The sequence below is a fragment of the Lissotriton vulgaris genome, chromosome 9, assembly GCF_964263255.1.
Source record: "Lissotriton vulgaris chromosome 9, aLisVul1.2, whole genome shotgun sequence".
In the NCBI taxonomy this organism is placed as follows: domain Eukaryota; kingdom Metazoa; phylum Chordata; class Amphibia; order Caudata; family Salamandridae; genus Lissotriton; species Lissotriton vulgaris.
This window is the reverse complement of record NC_141697.1, coordinates 1,116,802,158-1,116,824,379: the sequence shown is the minus strand read 5'-3', so window position 1 is coordinate 1,116,824,379 and position 22,222 is coordinate 1,116,802,158. Positions and strand designations below refer to the sequence as shown.

At 47.7% G+C, this 22,222-nt stretch overlaps 1 protein-coding gene across 4 annotated transcripts in view; it reads right to left on the bottom strand.

The window, feature by feature from the left end:
- The window catches only part of TASOR (transcription activation suppressor), a 939,357-nt gene that overhangs the window by 401,213 nt on the left and 515,922 nt on the right, over positions 1–22,222 (bottom strand). For all 4 annotated transcript variants that reach the window (XM_086939126.1, XM_086939124.1, XM_086939127.1 and 1 more), the window contains exon 14: positions 15,527–16,216. In XM_086939126.1, coding sequence (XP_086795252.1) covers positions 15,527–16,216 — 690 coding nt within the window. The remainder of the gene's footprint in view (positions 1–15,526; positions 16,217–22,222) is intronic.

Sequence of the window (22,222 nt, the reverse complement as noted above, 5' to 3'; positions counted from 1 at the left end):
CCGCAGACGACGCCTACCGACGCGCAGGGGTACTGCTACGCAAAATTTTCCGGATCCAGTCTGACGCCAGGGGGTTATTCTAAGGTAAGGAATCTAACTAACGTGTTTCTTTCAGATGCATCTGTCACCACTGTGAACTCTGGTTGGGGAAGGAATAGGGATCTGCCGTTGACCCAATCCTGGTTCGTTAGCCACCGCTGCAAATGTCATGCAGTGCCCTCCGAAATCTGAATGCACTTGGACAGATCCCCCTGATTCTGTGCCCACTGCAACTTCAGGTCCCATTGCAGAGCCTGCATATGCCACCTGGCATGATCTACTAGCAGGATGCAGGAGGCCTTAAGGCCCAGCAGCCTCAGGGTCATTCGGCCGAAACCCGGGATAGAGGCTGAAAAATTGGAATAATAGCATGGAATATACCGGATAAGCCCAAAACTGTGTTGTGTCCAGAACCGCTCAGATGAAAAGGAGCTTCTGAGAGGGAATCAGGTGTGACTTCGGCACGTTTATAGTGAACCCCAGTGAGTGCAGGAGGTCCACCACAGTCTGGAAGTGGGAGACAACTGCCTGGGGCGAGCCAGCCTTCAACAGCCAGTCATTGAGATAGGGGAAGACTGGAACCTCTGATCTGCGCAGATGAGCTGCAACCACCGCCATCACTTTTGTGAACACCCGAGGTGTGCTGGTAAGGCCAAAGGGGAGAACAGTAAACTGAAGGTGCTTGTGGCCTAACGTGAACCGAAGGTAAGCCAGTGGGCTGACAGGATGGGGATGTGAAAGCAAGCGTCCTGCAAATCCAATGCTACCATCCAGTCTCCAGGTTGAGTACAGACAGGACCTGAGACACTGTCAACATTTTGAACTTCTCCTTCCGGAGGAAGCGGTTGACGTTCCTCAGATCCAAGATAGGACGCAGGCCTTTGCCCTTATTGGGCACCAGAAAGTAGTGGGAATGGCAACCCTGACCTACTTCTGGGGCAGGAAGTCACTCGATGGCTCCCTTGGCCAAGAGAGCCATAACTTCCTGTTGGAGATGGGCCAGATGATCCTCCAACATGCGATGGCGCGAAGGTGGCACAAATGGAGAGGTAGTCTTGAAGGGGCGGGAGTAGCCCCTCTGGACTATCTGCAAAACCCACCTGTCCGACGACAATGTGCGCCAGTGAGGGAGGTGATGGCGAATCCTGCCGCCCACTGGCGATTGGTGGACCTGAAATGTCGGGCTAGGAGGGTTTGGAGGCTGGTGCAGAGGGGGTGCTGGTGGACTGGCCCGCTCACTGACCCCCAGACCCATGACTGTGGATACCACGTCCCCCGCTGAACAGGGGCTGGACAGCTTGCACCGACCCATAACCACGAAAGGGGTGAAAAGTAGACTGCGCAGGGCGGGTGGTCGAGAGGCCCAAGGACCTGGCCGTAGCCCAGGAGTAATTGAAGCGCTTTAGCACATTGAGTCGGTGGTGTCCAGTCCACTTCTAATGGCAAACTTCGCTGCATCTCTCCCCTCTGCGATTGCGCTGGAGAGAACAGCCCGAGCCTCCTCCGGGCACTGTGGCAACACCTGCGCTACCATATCCCACACAGAGTGGGTGTAACAGCCCAACAGACATGCAGTGTTTACCGACCGCTGCCCCAAGCTGGAGGAAGAAAACATCATCTTCCCAAGATGGTCCAGCTTTTCGGATTCCCTATCAAGTGGTGCGTTAGGGAATGTGCACTTGGACGTAGAGGCTTGGACTACAACGCTCTCAGGGGTGGGGTGTTTTGAAAGGAAAGAGGTCACCCGGAGCCGGGTGGTGGTGTCCAGCAATCATCCTGAGGAAATAGAAATTTTACATGGCCAATATGTCCCCGGCGTGTACCCCAACGTTTAGTGTACGTGCATGTCACCCATGCATTTTCCCTCTGTGGCCTGAATAATGAGGCCTCTGCATTTACGTCCCACATTAGGATGCCAGTCACCAAGTCTTCCATAAAAGAAACGTTAATTTTGCACTGAGGCCCATGTGGCCCATGTGTTTGCATTGTGCACTTTTTATATATCGAGAAGAACCCATTTCTCCATTTTGTGGCTCAGCCAGAGCCAGTCCCCGAATTGAAGTTTCATGGCTCCAGACACTCTGAGAGCTGCAGCTACGTATCCCTGACCTCGCATACTTTTGGCTAAGCCGAGAGAGGCCCAGCACGTGGTGCCAAGACAGTATTTTGCACAACAGTTATGTGCTTGCTCTACAGAATCACATTCCTGCCTGGTGAAGAAGGTAAATAGAACCAGTCTGCAGAGATAGGGCCTAGCCTTTCTGTCTCCGTTTAAGTGATTTGCAGAGCTCGCGTCCATAGAAAGCTCAAGGCCCCCACGCAATGAACGAAGAAATGAACAAAGAAATAGATGCCCACACTGGCTCTTTTTGATGAGCGACCTTTGCTTCAGATAATACATCCCCGGACTTAAGATATCAGATAATACCAGACGTGCTGGTCGCCCTGACACTGAAGGCCTCCCTACCAGACCGAAAGTCAGCTCCCCCCAGTTACACGTCAGTTGCACGTCATGATCAAGTTGCGCACACAAGTAGGGCAAAGTTCGGGCTGGCCATGCAACCCCCCTCCATGTATCCACCCACCTATGACTCACCTATGACTCCTCAAGTGAACGCCTACATGTACGCCCTCATGCACGCCCACATGCTCTTATCTCTCTTTCTCTTGCTCTGCCTGGAGCGCTCCTCCCTATGTACGAATTGAATGTATAAATATTGTACTCTGTGAATAAAGTTTAGAAGACCCTTCCTGAACCTTAGTGGTGATGGAACCGATTCTCCCCTAACTCGAGTTATTGAAATAAAGCCTTTTTGAATCGGACACCACGGACTCTGCCTCTCATTTTATGCATGACCCTTTGTTTATTTATAGAAATTATGACAGGGTAATACTTTATTTACCACATAAATCTGGCGCCCGAATAGGGACAAATCCCCTTCCCCATGCGCCGGAGATGTAGGTCCAGCCCCTGCCCCCTTCTACAGCCGTGACGGACTTCAAAGTGTACACGCCAGCGGGACTTCCCGCTTACTCCCTCAGGCCCACGGAGGAGACGGACTGCGACCAGGCATCCACACGAGGCGGTGAGGATCGCGGATCATCCCAACCAGAGCCCAACCCGTGAGAGAGCAAGGTCCGAGGTTTCCAGAGGTCCTCCTATTCCGCGCATGCGCAGTATCAAGTATCCGAGGCCTTCAAGTTCTGCTTCCCGGTGAGTACCACTATTGGGAACGCATAAAGTTAAAGACGTGTCTCATTTATATGAACACAGTAAAGACGGGTTCACGGTAAACGTGATCACGGTAAAGACGTGTCTCGTTTACGAGACCGGTATGGTTGTGCTGTATTCCAGTGCATAAAGTTAACTGTTTTCAAGTACATGGAGTTAAACTGTATCTGTGTTAGTGTTTTAGTGTTTTAGTGTTAATGATTGTTTCAGTCAGATTATTTTGGTGTGTATTGTGTTTTCATTACGTTGGTTTCAACATGCCACTGTTTTCAAAATTACGTCAGATAGGAACCAGAAAAGGCATACTAGAAGAGCCAGTTAACATCCCGCCTAGAGACACACCTGGTCATTTTATGTATAATAAGCACGGGCTAGATGCCATATTGTATTTAGACTTGTGGGTAGATTACACAAAGGATTTAGAGGAGAAGTACAGATGGCCTGTCTCGGGAACGTGGGATTCTGAATGCATTATGAGAGTAGAGGAAGCGCTATGGAAAAAGAAATTAAGACCCTCTCAGAAAGATGCCATTGAGTTATGGCGCAAAGAAGCACATAGGAGAACAGAGAAAGAATTCAACAAAGCAGAGAGAACTAAACAAGCAGCGGAAAAAGCCAAAGAAAAAACTGCGGGAGGAGGGGGAACGGGTCAAAGCAGAACAGGCTGATAGAGAAAGAAATGCCGTCGTTACTGGTATTTATCCCGTCCTCTCAGAAGAACTAGCTAGAGTGACCCCCTCAGAAACACCCCGTAGGTCGCGAACGCCACCACCTGTACCCTATAGAGTACGTAGAATAAAGCCGACAGCATCCGAGGCGTTTATTTCCTCCTATCTAGAAGAGTCCCCACCGGACTACGCAAACGCAGATTTCCCTCCGCCCCCACCAGCGGACCAGCTGCAAAAGCTCCAGCAGCTCGTGAAAGACGACCATGTGCCAGGGGCCGTAGGGGGAGGGGGGCCTACTGTAGATGTAGCAATCGCCCACTGTATATACGATCCTGAACCAGGAAAGGGCTCAATGCTCGTGATTTCACTAAGACTAAGACAGGCCGTTGAATATTTGGACAAACTACCAGATATGAAAGACCACCTAGATAAAATGTACCGTTTCATTAGGACGGGGGAGGGACCCGAGTGTATAGCACAGGCCATGCAAAACAGAAAGGTGGGGGTTAAGAACTACATCCTCCGTTTTATTATTAACTGCCTGATCAGGGAAAAAGACGAAGGAGACGGGGATGTAAAACCTGGTCTGATAGAATGGAGTAACAACATAGATGCCGGTCGGCATGATAAAACGGGACAGACAGATAGCATGATGAAGAAAATACGAAAGGAAATATTAGCAACACACAAAGTAGAGTCCGACGAGAAGAGTGGATCATCAACAGAAGAGTTAGAAGAGGAAAAGGACAGAATAAATTATATAGGCAATGCAAGACGGTTTGACAGGCCCAAGTGCCTCGACTACCGTAAACAGGGGCCGGCTATAAATGAAAGATATTCCCTTGAAAATGTATTCCAAGCTACTGAAAAAGCACTGGAACGACGGATAAAGAGCGAGCGATCTCACACCCCACACAAAATGGAGTTGGCCCGGTCAGCCACCCAGTGGGTGTCCAATTCAAATATATATAGCAATGATATAGTGGCTCAAACGTTCTTGAGCCTCCCGCCGAACGAACAGCGTTTGGCCGGTATTTACCTGGTCCAACATTTAATAACGTTGTACGAGAATCAATATTCCGATCCCGGTCAATTGTATAAATTACTGGACGACATACTTCTAGACCGATGGACAGGCCTAGGTACTGACTTAATTAACGTTATCCTGGATCACCGACATAAGTACTTAAATTCTCTGACCACATGCATGCTTCCCGCCCCACACCACGACAGAAAGCACCCATACGTAGACAGACAGAACCCCCTACGAGAGGTACATCCCGTCAAAAATGCAAATAATGTGCTTCAACGGGTGTATGTTTACACCCCCTTGACGAAATTAGAAATACTGGAAATGAAAAAGATGTTGCCTTCCCATGATAAAGACCCGGGGGGGTTTCACAGAGAATTAAAAGACATTCTCCGCATCGGAGATTATACGTACGCTGACATTCTGAAACTATTGAAAGTGCTATTGCCTGCAGGCATTTATGAAAAGCTTAAGGAAAAAGACTGGGAGGTGGGAGAGAAAAAGTTAAGCTGGGAAGCATTGGAAACAGAGGATAAAGACAGAGCCCCAGGGGTTGGTCTTGGTGACAAGGCTAAAGAACTACCTGAACTCCTAATACAGGTTTTGCCGAGACTATTGATTACTAAAAAGGAAGACTGGGATGCTATTTCAGCCTGTAAACAAAAACAAGACGAGGACACAAGCGATTTCTATTCTAGATTTGAGAAATGCTTTACTATTAATAGTGGCCTAAAGCCCGGTAGCGAATCATATCCCCATCTTTTCGTGAGCAAACTAGTAGAGAATTCCCTACCCCAGATCAAGAATAGAGTACTGAAGGTTGAGAGTACTTGGCAAGCAAACAGCCCTTCACAAATGTTGCAAATGCTACAATATCACCAGAACAGGATTAGAGAAGACCAGGATCAGGAAAAGAGACGCATGAAAGAGACAAAAATGAAGGTGCTGGTTGCCCAAACGGTACCGGCAAATACGAACAAAAATGGCACGACACCTGTCAAGGGGAACTGTAATTATTGCAAACAACCAGGTCACTATGTGACCTGTCCTGAAACACAATATAGCTACAGGCAAAACAAAAGAACGACCACACACTCCTAGGCAAAATAGCACCCAACAGAGCACACAACAGACAATAGCGACTTTTCCACCCCCACCACCGCCTGTTCATGCCACACCACAAATTTATCAGTACACGCAGTCAGACTATCCAGAATACCAATCATTCTCATGAAACAGCCTTGAGAGGGAAGATGGCTTGCCCCTTATTGAGGTTCCTGTAGATCAAGAGGGTCCCTATGTACATAGTCGTGTACTGGGACAGGACAGAAAGTTTCTGATTGACACAGGGGCAAGCAGAACTACCATCAGCCATGACGAGGTTCCAGGGGCACCTCTCTCGGGCTCACGGAATGTTTCCCTGGGATTTTCAGGAAAGCCTATTGTTAATGAAGTATTGAAACCAGTCTCCCTCGGGGTTGGTCCACTGTCACGTACCACAGACTTGCTACTTACTAAATCATGTCCAGAAAACTTACTTGGTATAAAGACATTAAAAGAACTAGGAGCAGTTATCTGTTGTTCTCCGGAGGGAGTGCGACTTGTCTTACGTGATTTTAAGGGACATTATGTGTTGACAGATTTTGACCGTAGACTCCAGAATGTACCACAGCACCTATGGGCACAAGGTCCGACTGACGCAGGTTACATGAACATAACACCACACCGGGTCACTATCATAGCAGGAGTAGTACTACCACGTATACGACAATACAGAATGCCACCTGATGCCGAAGTGGCCTTATTAAAAATTATTGACGAACTCATTGCACAAGGGGTGGTGGTGGAGACTGACTCGAATGTGTGTAACTCACCTGTCATTCCTATCCTTAAACGATCAGACCCTAATGCACCACCAGTTTACCGACTAGTTGTTGACCTTCGAGAATTGAATAAATGCGTAGTCCCACAATACCCAGTGGTCCCAGACATTTCTTCATTACTGACTGCTATTGATTCTGAGGCAACGTTCTTTACAGTCATTGACTTGAAGAATGCCTTTTTCAGCGTTCCAATTCATCCTGACAGCCAATATCTTTTCGGATTCAGTTTAAAAGGACGCAGTTTTAAACTCACGAGAGCACCACAAGGTTTTACAGAAAGTCCTAGCATTTACAGTCAAGCGTTAAAAAGACAGCTGGACAGTATTAATATGCCCACCAACACTGCACTGCTCCAGTACGTAGACGACATCCTGATTACAGCACGATCAGAAACAGACTGCGAAGATGCATCACTGACGGTTTTACACTTTCTGGCTGACAAGGGGCACAAAGTGTCCCCTTCAAAGTTACAATTCTGTGCACAGCAAGTGGTGTACCTTGGACACTTGCTGTCCAAGAGGGGTAGACAGCTGACACAAGAACGTATTCAGTTAATTTCTAACCTTTCACAGCCCAAGACACAAAAGGAAGTGCGGGCCTTCATTGGCCTCACTTCATACTGCAGGCAGTGGATTCCCCAGTATGCCTATCTAGCCAAACCACTCATACAGTTGACAACACAGGAGGCAGCGTCTTCGACTGTCCTCCCTTGGACACAAGAACACACCTTGGCATTTGAAGAATTAAAAAGAGCCTTATGTCAAGCGCCAGTTTTAGCGACTCCTAGTTACAGCAAACCCTTTATGCTTTTCGTGAATGAACGGGATGGAACAGCATCATCTGTCCTCACACAAGATCAAGCAGGAAAACACAAGCCTTGTGCTTATTTTTCTAGTACACTGGACCCAGTGGCCCAGGCTCTGCCTGCGTGCCTGAAATCGGTTGCGGCAACAGCCCTAGCCATAAGACAAAGTGACTCGATAGTGCTGGGACACCCCCTGACAGTACAGGTACCACATGCAGTGGAAGTTCTCTTGAACAGGACACAGACACAACACTTGACCGTAGCGAGACTGACAGGATATGAACTGACGTTATTTCAACCACACATAGAGATCAGACGATGTAACATTCTCAACCCTGCTACACTTTTGCCCTCAAGTACAGTAGACACCGCACCACATGACTGTGGAAATAATGAATATAGTGACGAAACCAAGACAAGACCTGACAGATGTTGCACTCCCAGACCCTGACCTAACACTTTATGTAGATGGATCATGCATGAGAACGAGGGCGGGAGAATTAGTGGCAGCATATGCCGTGACCACTGCTACTGAAGTCATAGAGACACAAAGAATAGACACTCTGTCAGCACAAGCAGCAGAGCTCATCGCTCTGACACAAGCCTGCATAAGAGCTAAGCACTTGAAAGTAAACATTTATACAGATTCACAATATGCTTTTGGCGTAGTTCATGATTTTGGAGTACTGTGGAGGGAGAGAGGTTTCTTGACCTCTCATGGGGCCAAAATTCAGCACGGCCCGCTTATTCAGGCCCTGTTCGAAGCAATACATTTACCTGCAGCCATAGCCATCCTGAAATGCAAAGAACACACCAAAGTTACAGACACCATTTCCCAGGGTAATGACCTGGCAGACCGGACTGCTAAACTCACAGCCCAGACAACAACAGACACAACAAAGACAGAGGTACCATTACTGACAAAAAGTATGACAGTCAGGGATCCTTCTCAAGATGTACTCGACATACAGACACATGCCACTTCAGATGAAATAAAGAAATGGACTGAACAAGGAGGGGTCCAGACTGACCAAGGTTGGATGACTAAGGGCAAAGCAACATGGTTGCTCCCTGATTCCATGGTACAAGTAATCATAAACACAGCACATAGTCCAGCACACTTGGGAGAGAAAGGAATGATGGACAGCTTACAGATTATCTGGTTTAACAAGCACCTGCGTGCAGCAGCGAAACAAAAAGTAAGAACATGTATGATCTGTTGCCAGTTCAATCCAGGTAAAGGCATCCCGGTGGAACAAGGCGGATTTCATCCTCCTGACCACCCTTTTGAGGTCCTCCAGATGGATTATATCCAAATGGACAGATGTAGAGGATACACGTATGTCCTGGAAGTTGTGTGTGCACTAACTAGATGGACAGAAGCGTATCCAGTCCCAGATTATACTGCTGTGACAACCGCCAGGCAATTGGTGCGCGAATTCTTCCCTAGATACGGATTGCCCCGTGTTGTTTACTCAGACAATGGTCAGCCTTTTTCTTCTGAATTAATGAAACAAGTGTCCCTTCTGTTAGGATATAACTGGAAGTTCCATTGTGTACGACACCCTGAAGCAGCAGGCCTTGTAGAAAGACATAATCAGACAATAAAGACGAAATTAGCAAAGATCTGTGTAGAAAAAGGCGTGGATTGGATGGTAGCCTTGCCGGTTGCCCTCTTTTACATGCGTATGGTAGCCCATTCCAGAACAGGCCTATCACCATATGAAGTGGTTTTCGGTAGACCGCCGAACATGTGGGGTACGCCTATGCCTAAGAAAATAACTGATGTTGACAGTAACATGCTTACAGATTACCTGGCTTCCTTGATGTCTGCACTACTCTCTTGTCGTTCACAGGTTGCCGCCGCCTTCCCTGACAACACCCAGGTCAAGGAGCATGCCATAGCCCCAGGGGATTATGTCCTCGTCCGGAATTTTGATCGATCAAGTCCCCTTGAGCCGCGTTGGAAGGCGCCGAAGTTAGTGTTACTAACAACGAGGACAGCCATCAAGGTCGAAGGGAGAAAAGGGTGGCTTCATGCCCATCATTGCAAAAAGTACTTTGGAGACTCTGGAACTTTGGTAAAGACAAAAGACATTACAGACTTTGAGCCCCCTTTGCTAGAAAAGACTCCACAGCAAGAGTACAGGTCCAAATTACGATCTAGAAAGCCAGACGACGTTTAATCATTTAAGTCCACTAGGTGGTGAATCGGTTAAACAAGATTTCTGACATGCATAAGATCGCGGACAATAATAGTAAAAAGAGCAAAATGAAAGAAAAATACTGCAAGATATTACGTAGTAGATGTATAGTATCTTTGATTTTTCTGTCTCTTCTGTGCATCACTATAATCTGTGTCAGCTTGATACTACATGTTTTCTTTCCTCCTATTGCCTCACATATACACTCTTCCAATAATGACACCGTAGAGCATACATTTAGTGATCTGCCACCCCATGAACTGTCATATCGACTGGCCCTGCGCAACAATACTTTTATTCGAATGTTGCACCGTTCTCATCAGACCAGCAATGCGACTGATTGCTGGGTATGTGGCCGACTCCCACCTTATCAAAAGTCGAAGGGAGTTCTGCCCCTCGTCCCTTTTCCGTTCTCCCACAATGGTTCATGCGGAGCATGGTTTGCCTTAATGTCATCACTAGACAGAAAGTCCACAGTTTACCAGGGTGACTGGATATGGGGAAACTTGAATAAAGTAATGAATGAGGTATGTTTTCCAGACGAAGACGGACTCCCCCAAAGGAAGGGGACCGATCTAGAAAATGAAGAGTACGAGCAAGGAAATGCTTCCCTCAGCTTTATAATGCTGAATGTTCAGCCCATGCAAAATGCAGGTCCACCGACTATTTCAGTCCTACCAGTAAAAGGTGATTTGTGCGTTAGAAAGAAAGGATCAGTACATATGGGACACAGCGAGTGTAATGCTGTAGTAGAGTTTAATGATAAAGGACAGTCTTCTTTCAAAGCATCTCGCCATACCTATTTCATTTGCGGTCAGACAGCCTATGTACATCTGCCCTTAGACTGGGGTGGGACATGCTATATAGCGTTCCTGCTGCCACCCGTCTTTCTGGCCCCATCCCATTATCAACGAGATTCACGACTAGAGCATGTTAGACACAGGAGAGATACCGATGCCTCAGAGATTGATCAGACTGAGACAGCCTGGGAGCAATATACAGATTTCAACAAAGGATTCTTTTTCTTCATAGGTCCCGTCCAAAACAGTAAACTCATACGCAGGTTAACAAGGACTCTGGAAGCAGTTGTGATTGAGACTGCATCTGCCCTGGCGAACTTGACCCAGGAGCAGTCTGCCATGCGACTTGTTGTTCTTCAGAACCGCCTTGTTCTTGACGTCATCCTGGCGGATAGGGGCGGGGTCTGTAGAGTGATCGGCTCCAGTTGCTGCGTTTTCATTCCTAATAACGCGCCATCTGTGTACGCAGCAATAACAAGGCTCCACAAGATTGCCCACGATATACATCAAGACCCAGGCACATGGACTTGGTCCAGTTGGCTCTGGAGTGTAATATCGGCATGGGGATGGAAAGTGTTGTCGTTCCTAGGAATGATACTGCTTATGATATTCGGCTGCTGTCTCTGTCTGCAGTGTGGCCCGGCCATTTGCGGCCTGTGTCCCACATCCACGTATACAAAGGATCAAAGATGAACAAATGATGCTGTATGATCAAATATACGGTCTCATGAAAATAGATGTGTCCTGAAGGGTACAGTAGGGGACAAGGAGGGAATGAGGAAATAGAAATTTTACATGGCCAATATGTCCCCGGCGTGTACCCCAACGTTTAGTGTACGTGCATGTCACCCATGCATTTTCCCTCTGTGGCCTGAATAATGAGGCCTCTGCATTTACGTCCCACATTAGGCCAGTCACCAAGTCTTCCATAAAAGAAACGTTAATTTTACACTGAGGCCCATGTGTTTGCATTGTGCACTTTTTATATATCGAGAAGAACCCATTTCTCCATTTTGTGGCTCAACCAGAGCCAGTCCCCGAATTGAAGTTTCATGGCTCCAGACACTCTGAGAGCTGCAGCTACGTATCCCTGACCTCGCATACTTTTGGCTAAGCCGAGAGGGGCCCAGCATGGGGTGCCAAGACAGTATTTTGCACAACAGTTATCTGCTTGCTCTACAGAATCACATTCCTGCCTGGTGAAGAAGGTAAACAGAACCCGTCTGCAGAGATAGGGCCTAGCCTTTCTGTCTCCGTTTAAGTGATTTGCAGAGCTCGCGTCCATAGAAAGCTCAAGGCCCCCACGCAATGAACAAAGAAATGAACAAAGAAATAGATGCCCACACTGGCTCTTTTTGATGAGCGACCTTTGCTTCAGATAATACATCCCCGGACTTAAGATATCAGATAATACCAGACGTGCTGGTCGCCCTGACACTGAAGACCTCCCTACCAGACCGAAAGTCAGCTCCCCCCGGTTACACGTCAGTTGCACGTCATGATCAAGTTGCGCACACAAGTAGGGCAAAGTTCGGGCTGGCCATGCAACCCCCCTCCATGTATCCACCCACCTATGACTCACCTATGACTCCTCAAGTGAACGCCTACATGTACGCCCTCATGCACGCCCACATGCTATTATCTCTTTCTCTGCCTGGAGCGCTCCTCCCTATGTACGAATTGAATGTATAAATATTGTACTCTGTGAATAAAGTTTAGAAGACCCTTCCTGAACCTTAGTGGTGATGGAACCGATTCTCCCCTAACTCGAGTTATTGAAATAAAGCCCTTTTGAATCGGACACCACGGACTCTGCCTCTCATTTTATGCATGACCCTTTGTTTATTTATAGAAATTATGACAGGGTAATACTTTATTTACCACAATCCTATCCACAGGAGCCCCTGTGTTGGGCCTGGACCAGGTGCCCAAAAGGATGTCGGTAAGGGCTTCACTAAAAGCCAGCAGGGGCTCCGAAGAAGCCGCTGGAGGTTGAAGAACCTTCGCCAGGAGATTCGTCCTAACTGCCACCGTAGGTAGCTCGAGGTTGAGGGCCTCGGCCGGCCTAAGCAACACCACTGTATAAGAAGCACTCTCCTCCATAGACACGGTAGGAGGAGACAGCATGTCAAGGTCTAGGGAGGTATCAAGATCGCAGGTGCGGACGTGGTGCTGTTGGAATCGGCGCCGGGGAAGGTGTTACAAGGTCGACCGGTGCTGATCCGGATCCAGGCTTGGATCCAATGGTACCCTGCAGTGCCGGGCTGGAGCTGCTGGCATTGAAGGCACAGGGCCCCAAGACGAGTCTGCAGTGCCCGAAGGCGTGCCGGCGGAGTCAGGCTGCCACAGACGGCATGCATCGCTATGTAGAAACTCCAAAGCTGGGCAGGTGTCGCTCCGGCTATCGGAAAGGGAGAGAAACTCCGAGTCGACCCTTCAGGCTCTGCACACGGAGTCGCGGGACGGTCCGCATCCCTCGTCACGTCAGCCGACGGAAGTGGAGAAGTCGAAAAATGACAATGCTTCTTCTTGTGCTTCGACTTACCTGGGGAGTGCGAAGACTTCAATGACGAGTGGTGGTGACTCCGCGACTGGTCCCTCGACCTCCGATGCGAAAGGGACCTCGAACGGCGTGGATCGGACTGCCAGGCCTCGAGAAGCTTTTGGGACAGCTCCCGCAAAGACTTGGGATTCATGGTCCGGCAGTTGGAGCACGACTTGGGATCATGGTCGCGCTCCAGACACCACAGGCACACGCGGTGCAGGTCTGTAACAGTTAGCAGCTGGCGACCAGTGTCGGAAGCCCTGAAGCTGGGCCGAGGACGACTGGACATCCCTGCATGCACCAGGAATCAAACAACGGAGTCAACAAAAGTTGCAAAAAAGTCAGTCAAAATATGACTGGAGGTACCGCTCTCTACGGATCTGCGCTGGCTGAAGCGGTAAAAGAAAGTACTGATGTCAGCGCGCGTCAGCGGTGTCTAAGTAGATACTGTGACGTCATTTTGGTGACCACAACACCAACGACAAACGCGGAGTCGAGCAACGCTACCTTTCGACACGCAGGGGTACTGCTGATGAAAAAATTATCTGGATCCTGCCTGACGCCGGAGGGTAATTCTAAGGTAAGGAATCTATAACTAATTGTCTTTCAGATCTATGGAATAGGCATCCTCTTCTGGCTTCAGCAATGTTGATGCCGGAGACCAAATAGCAAGGGCCATCGGGGATCATGAGTCTGGGTGTGGAATCTGCTTCGAAGTTAGAGCTGAACCTGCTTCATGAATATATGGTGCTGAGGGCGAGGTCTCAGTGGATCCCTACTTCCTGAAGACGCACCAGAGAGAGCATGTAAGGTTCAGAAGCTTTGAAGTATCTTTAAACCCCCCCAATTTGATTGCGTCACCTAAGGACCCTAAAACTAAGGGTGCGTCTTAATCACCTGCAAAATTGTTTACTCAGCATGGGACCGGGAGCAAGGCCCTTAGGCACTCAGACGTCCTCACAACTTCTTAGGAGAATGGATAGACTGGAATGATGCCCACATGGACATCTTGTGTTTCTTCTTCAATTTATACTTACCAAAGTACAAGGATCTGTCACTGTACCGTCCGCAAGAATGGGAAACGGGCCAGAGTCCTTGAATTCAAGTGGGAGTTGCCTTTTCATGTTTTACAATGATGTTCAGTGACAAACAACTTAGCTTCATGCTACGGGTCGGTTCAGGTTCTTCAGGGCACACTGTCCGATTTACTTGAAGTTGGGATCGACCCTAGATACTAGGGGCAGGCCTTGTGAGGATCCGTCACAGACATTTGTTTGTGATAATCATGCAAGATTTAAAGCCTGTGGTTTAAGATGGCAGCATTTCGCTGGCTTACTGGACAAATCAGTTCTGAAGAAAATAACTCGGAAACTGACGAGCAAAGAGGAGCTTGCTCCTCATCTGCATAGGAAAGTGCAGAAATAATGGAACTAAGCATGCAGGGGTGGTGCTTATATGGGGCCCTGGCATCACTTATGGAACGAGATGGAGTTGGCAGGGAGCTGCACAACACCACCTACTGATGCCTGGGGGTATTCAACAGGTGAGGAATTTGGCTTTAGAAGGATCCATCAGAAACAATAGTACTTTAGGCCGGAGATGTGGTCCACTGGCAAAGCTGCTTATTTGGGGCCTGGGAATCAATTTCACACCAGTTGTGTGATTATGAACAGATTGCTTAATCAGGCAGAATGTAAATAAGTGAAATGCCATTCTAAATGTGTAATGTACCACAAATGAGTAATTAATAGATATAAATCCTTTTCAGTGCCCAGGATATGGCATTGTATCCCAACACTCCCATAATATACAGCATTCAATAGCTCCCCAGCTAAGTTATTAGTATTCTTAAGGGCATTTGTACATCCTTAAATAAAGTAATTGGTATCCAAGCACCTGTCCTACGAAGGGTTGCCTTTAGTAATACAGATGTGCTTGTATTTTAGCTAGCTAATAAATATTTTTTTCTGCTTTACACCATTGGTAATGCAAGGTTTGCGCTGTATAGATTTCTATATAAAATGCACACATCTGTCAAAGAAAGCAGAAGACAGAGAAAGAGAAAAAAAAATTACTTCAAAAATAACAAAACGTGGCCTTTATCCAGGCTACTGTTCATTGTTCACACCCATGATGAGTGAGAAATTAGAAAAGATATGGCACCTGCAAGGAATGCATTAGGGCGGGTTCCTTAAATGTGCCTCATCGGAGATTTCTATTGAAAGCATTATCATGAACAAAAAATGTCAAAAGTATTAAGAGGTTATATATTAAAAACAAAATACTTAATCGGGTACTTTTATAACAAAACACTTCTTACCTTCGTAATGACCACCTTCTGTATATTCACTTCTTAGATGTTTCCGTAAATTTTCGGAGTCACTTTCCAGTTTTCTTTTCAGTCCAATATTGTTTGTACTGCTCAAAGTCTCCGGTTCCTCATCAACTTGCTTCCTACTCTGAATTAAGTTAATCAGGTCTTTCACCTTAACTGGGTCATAGTCTGCGTTCTGGAACGATTTTCGTTGTACCACAGGAGTACCATCAGTCATTGTTGGAATATCACAGCTAGCACCATTATTTTTGTCAGTGATTGAGTTTTCAGCTTCCTCTTCTAAGACTTCATAATCAGAAACTGGACTAAACTGTTGAAGTTTATGATTTTCTTTAATAAATTCTTTGGCTTTTTGAACTTCCACTGCGTATGCATTAGGACCAAAAATGTAGCTCTGTAAGGAACTATGTATATTCTGTTTGTTTTTTGGAGTAGAATATAGGAGTTTTTTATCATCTAAACGGGATTCATAAGGGTACAGAACAAACTCTCGAAATTTTCCACCCATGGTCGCACGACGCTTGAGATATTCGCGTGCATGCTTTTCTACAACAACATTGAAGTCTCCTGTGGTGTCTTTACGAGACTGAAGTATTCCAAAGTGAAGAGAGGGGATAAAGTTAATAATTTCTGGCATGTTCTCTTGGTTTTCCTGAATGGCTGTACATTTGTGTGCTAATAAAAAAGGGAAAAATTACATTTTATTCATCATTTCTTACACATATACAGCCATAAATAACAAAAGTCACAATGAATTAAGCAAACATGGTAATAAAGATGCCACATATAAATTACTTTGACAATGTCTTATTAACTGCAAAGACACTAGAAATATATGACTCACTGGAATGTCAACATCCTTAATTATTTTCCCCTCTTTTTTCATCCAATTTTAGATAACTGGCTCAGTGAGTCAAGGTCTAGTTGCGCAAATCCACACAGAAGCACAGCAGGTCTTTATCATCTTGAAATTGAGCATCTCCGGTTGTAGGAGGAGCTTCTGTCTAGCTCGAGGGAGATCTGCTCTCAAGTATGCCTGAATCTTTGGTGCATTGAAGAGGCCAACCAAGGTCCGATGGCCCTGGGCGTGGTGCTCCAAGCCACTGTCCGGAGGAAGACCGGGGGCTTTGAGGAGGGGTAGTGTGCCGCCAGTGAGCCCACGCTTCGTCTTCTGTGCAGGCCTGAGCGGCGTGGTGTCAGAGAGCGCCGGGCACGGCCCGGCGTCCTCCTACCTGCGACGGGCTCTGCAACGCAGGAGGACCTGCTAGGTGCTGTTGGCAGGGATTCCCAACGGACTGATGGTATGATCGGGGGTCTCAGGCGCTTCGCCCGTGTTGCTATTGGGCCACTGTGGTCTCCGTTGTCAGAGGGACCTGCAGATTCTGACATGGAGGAACATCATTGAAGAGCCTGGGGTGTCTTGTGAGCCTGGCATTTGTGGCAGTGCCTGGTGACTTTGCCTGAGAGCCGGTCTGGAGTTCTGAGGCCCCCTTTCTGTCAGGACGCCCGTGACACCGACTGCAAGAGGAGAGGAGGGGGCAGAGAACAGGCCCTAGAGCCCATTACGGCCGCCGCTGCTGCCTACGTGCATCTACTTAGTTTGCTGGGACGCTCCCTGGCGAAGAGCGGGTCCGTCTGTGGCCCACCAAGGCTGGTCCACCGCTTTTGGTCGTCTGAACTGAGACAGAAATGGACATAGCTCTTACAAGCTACCGCTTTTATTTTAACCCTGTTTGACTTCATATTCTATACTTCCCTTTGCCTAATTAAGTTTGGCCAAGCTAATTCCTTTAGACATATAATGTATTGTTGTTGTATTTACTTTATTCGATGGAAAATTAATCATAAAAGTACACAGTTTATACAGTACATTAAAAAAATAAAAGAGTAGGGGCACAAAACTCGTATATTTACAAGCTTGATTTTAGATAATTTAAACTGAGTAGTATATGAGGATGTTTGTAAATATACGAGTTTTGTGCCCCAACTCTTATTTTTTTAATGTACTGTATAAACTGTGTACTTTTTTTTTTTTTTAATTTTTGAAAACCTTTATTAAGCTCTTAGTACATTACAAATACGGGCCCACAACCATCCGGCCGGCCACAGCACTTCTGAAGCTTGATAGCAAAGTATACGCCCACTCGGTGGCGCGACAGCACAGTACATCATACAATCCACTTTACATCAGATCTACGTGCACCGAGTGGCAGGAGACATTAAGGTTAATTTTAAAAAATTTTAATATGTAAGGAGAAATAAAAACAATACGGATCAGTGTACAGTACAGACGGTCATATGACATATGGGTAACAGCCAACAGGAGAGTCAATTAATAAGAAACACATCTAAAATGGCGGCACGATACAGTAACATCAGGATAGAAATACACAGCGAAACGTGCCTCCCAGCCACTACCCTTCTAATACTAGTCCCTACCACTGACCCTGGAAAAGATAGAAGAAAAGACGAAGAAAGAAAAAGAAGGCCCATAGAAATAAAAACTTACTGAAGAAGACCCCCCACCCTACACGCATGCCGAGGCTATGGCCTACCCCCCCCCCTAGCTACGTGTCTGTCGCCCCAGAAGAACCCGAAATGTAGGAGTAAGAAAAAGAAGGAAAAAGGACCATAAGATCACGTTTGAACCCAGGGAGAAAGAAAGAGTACATTACCCTACTACTCCCAGGAAAAGGAAAAGGGAAAAGGGAAAAGGGAAAAGGGAAAAGGGAAAAGGGAAAAGGGAAAAGCGAGGAGGAGCCCACCCAACAATCGAGCTCCCGGACTCCCATGTCGCCCATACACCCTGCGCCAAGCACAATACAGCAACAAGTGACCCCCGTGGACCCGGTGATTCCGAGTCAATACCACCCAACACCTCAGCTCTGCATAGATCCTCGACCCAACAGGAATAGGAAACAGGAGAGGAGATCAATAACATGTATTACAACCCAGGATATCAAAACACTACTCAGCCCATATTACAAAACGTGTGCCAGTCCAATTCTCCGCCAGCCAGTCCAACCACAGCGACACCGGTCATGTCGTCACCCCTGTCCGGACCGGCAGATGTGATGTAGGTCCGTCCATCGCTGCGAGCCTCCTCCAGCCAGGACAAAGAGGCAAGATGGCCGCTCTCGAGGGAGGGGGACAAAGAATACTTGTCGCTCCACGGGGCCCCAAACACAGCGGTAGCATGCCACTGAAGTTCCACCAGTAGGTACAGCCAGGGCAACGTCGGGCAAGCGGCGTGAAAAGTCAGGTCTCGACAAGTGGTGAAAAGGCAAGGGCACAGCATCCAGAACAAAGGGTGTCTCTGCAACATTTTCCGTGTCGACAGGGTGACGCGACACAATGTAGCCAAGAGGACTCCGCACCACCATCTCTCCGCTCTGCAACAGTATTTCACCCCCAAAAGAATGCATGGGCGGCGGGGGATCCTCCAGTCGGGAACGGCCCGTTGCAGCCAGTGCCTCATCGAGGCTCCGAGTCAGCACCCGGCCAGTACACTGCATCTCCGCTTTCAAGGCCACGAGGGCGGTCAACACCTCTCCACAGGTCGGGTCCCGCAGCGCCGAGCTGCGATCCGCACGCTCCCTCTGCTCCCTCGATACGGCACTCAGCTCCGGGGCACAAGGGCGCGCAGGCAATACGAAACCAGGGGCAGTCCTCGTCCCGGCAGGATGAGCAGGCGCCATTGTCTTCTCCGATGCGGGCGAGCAATGGAGAGTGAAAAAGCCACTTGTTCCGGAGACACTAGTGTGCAGTCCCCAAATAATGTCCGTGCGCCCCTCAAAAGATGTATAGGGCGAGAGCGCCCCCCGGGTACATGTAAGCCAGCAGTGACCGCAAGGGATACCCCAAAATGGAGTCCGCTCGCTTTTCGACGGGGTGGCGGAGGAGAGAGAGCATCAGAGGACTCCAGCGTCGTCTATGCCACCGCCGTCACGGGGGGTCCGACCCGGGTGGAAGGGTACGAAAGCAGTCGTGCAGCAAGCGTGGCCACCCCCGCGATCACCCACCGTACTTCAGCCCAGCGTACCGTCCACAGCCTGCGGCATCCGGTGGCGACCATCTCCGTGGGGACAAAGGAAAGCATCGGAGGTTGAGGTAAACACCGAGTCCGCCATCAATCCAGCCGAACAAGGTGTCAGAAGAACGCCGGTCACTTCAGCGCCGGAAATCCACGGCGAGAGGGCGGCGCAGTACAGGAGAATCGTGCAGGATAGACAAAGAAAGCCGGACGGTCCACGGAGCCGGGAGCTCAAACGTCCGTCCCGGCCGCCATCTTGGCTCCTCCCTCAACTGTGTACTTTTATGATGAATTTTCCATCGAATAAAGTAAATACAACAACATATAATGTAGAGTGCAAACATATCTATCAGGCTCCGCAAGCTACCTGCAAAGTCATGGTTAGACTGTTGAGGCTGCTGAGATAACTGAAATAAAATGAAATAAATGAAAGAGCAAGCTCTTCTTACCTTGTTTGAGGATGAAGCATCCTTACACTGCAGAGTACTCCCCCCGAATACCTGTAGGTTGTTCTGCCGTAGAACAATGTGCTCGCTTTGGTGCAGGAGGAGGAAAAGGGCGAGCAGTGGTAACCCACTGCTTTGCTGAAAATTTGTTCCCCTTCTGCAACATTCCTTGATGCCACCTCTCTCCTCGGAGTTCTGGTGGCCTCTCTCTTCTGTCCTATGTCTGCTGCTGTGCTGCAGCGCACCTCTGATCTCCATGACGGAAAAAATAATCTGAGAGCCTGCACACACACGATGAGGGTTGTAGCCTGACCAGGGGGATCAGGTTTCGCAACCTCCCACAAAAAAAAAAAAAAAAAAATACAAAGCACTTTCCGAACTCCAACCACTAGATGGCGGAATATGCACAGCATAGTGAATCCAGAAAGATTCACGCTGCAAAATAGCAATGCGGAAAGTTGTTTTCCATGTGAGAAATTGCAGTTCACATTTGTGAAAAGGTTCCAAAGGGGGTCCCATGAGCCTGGTAAGCACAATGTTTAGGTTCCACACTGGAGAGGGTGGTAACCTAGGAGGAATAATTCTTTTTAATCCTTCCATAAAAGCTTTTATTGCTGGTACTCTAAACAACAACATATGTTGTCTGTTTTGTAGATATGCCGCAATGGCTGTAAGATGTAAGCGTATAAATGAATATGATAGATTACATCTCTGTAAATGGAGACGGTAACAGATAATATTTTGGATGGAAGCATCTAAAGGATCAATTTGATTATTAGTGCAGTAAATGGCAAATCTTTTCCATTTAGCAGCATAGCAAGCTCTAGTAGTAGGTCTTCTGGCTTCTTTAATGATATTCATACAGTCTGGTGGCAGGTTAAGGAAACCAAACTCTACGACTTCAGGAGCCAGATTCAGTTGACTTGGATCTGGATGCCTGGTGTCTCCATGGTTCTGCGTTAGCATGGATGTTGTCAGACAAGTTTTGGTGTGGAACTAGAGGGAGTTCTAGCAGTGTGGTGAACCACGGTTAGTGTGCCCATGTGGGAGCTACCAGGATCAGTTTGAGAGACTGTTGTCTGAGCTTGCGTACCACTAGTGGTATTAGTGGGGTTGGCGGAAAAGCATACGCAAACCTGCCTGACCAGTTCATCCATATCGCATTGCCCTTGGACAACGGGTGTGGAAACCTGGCCGCGAAGGTTGGGCATTTCGCGTTTTCTTGTGTGGCAAACAGGTCTATGTCTGGATGGCCCCACTTGTGAAAGAATGGTTGAAGAACTTGCAAATGTAGTTCCCATTTGTGAATCTGTCATGTCTGTCGACTTAACAGATCGGCTATCTGATTGTGAACTCCAGGAAGGTGTTCTGCAAGCAGATATATCTTTTGTGGAATGGACCATCTCCAAATGTTTTGTGTTAGCTGGGACAGCTGCAGGGAATGTGTGCCTCCATGTTTTTGTATGTAGTATATGGCTGTCATGTTGTCCGTCCGGATTAGGACATCTTTGTTCCGTATGTGCACTTGGAAGGACTTCAGTGTTAGTAAAATTGCCAGCAACTCTAGGTGATTGATGTGAAGCACGTTTTGTTGAGTGGTCCATCTTCCGTGAGTTGTTTGGTGGAGCATATGTGCTCCCCATCCTGTCAGGGATGCGTCTGCTGTCAGTACTATCTGTGGAACTGGCTCGAGGAACGGCCGCCCTTTGGACAAGTTTTTGGTGTTCCTTCACTGCAGAGAGTGATGTGTGCGGCTGTCCACCAACACCAGGTCTGTTAGTTGTCCTAGTGCCCGATTCCATTGATGTGCTAGACATTCCTGCAATGGGCGCATTTGCAGTCTTGCATATGGTACAATAAAAATGCCCGATGCCATCATGCCTATTAATTGCATGAACACTCAGGCTGGGAGAGAGTGTTGGTTTTGAAACCTTTTAACCAAGGCTTGAATGCTCTGTATCCTGGCTGGACTGGGATAAGCTACAGCTGTATCAGTGTTTATGGTAGCCCCTAGGTATTGATGTTCATGAGAGGGCTGGAGATGTGACTTGGTGTAGTTGATTGTAAACCCCAAGTTGTGGAGTGTTTGAATTGTTTGAGATGTGTGTTGGACACACGGATTGAATGACTTGGCTTTTATGAGCCAATCGTCTAAGTATGGGAAGACGTGGATATGTTGTCTTCTGAGATGTGCTGCTACTA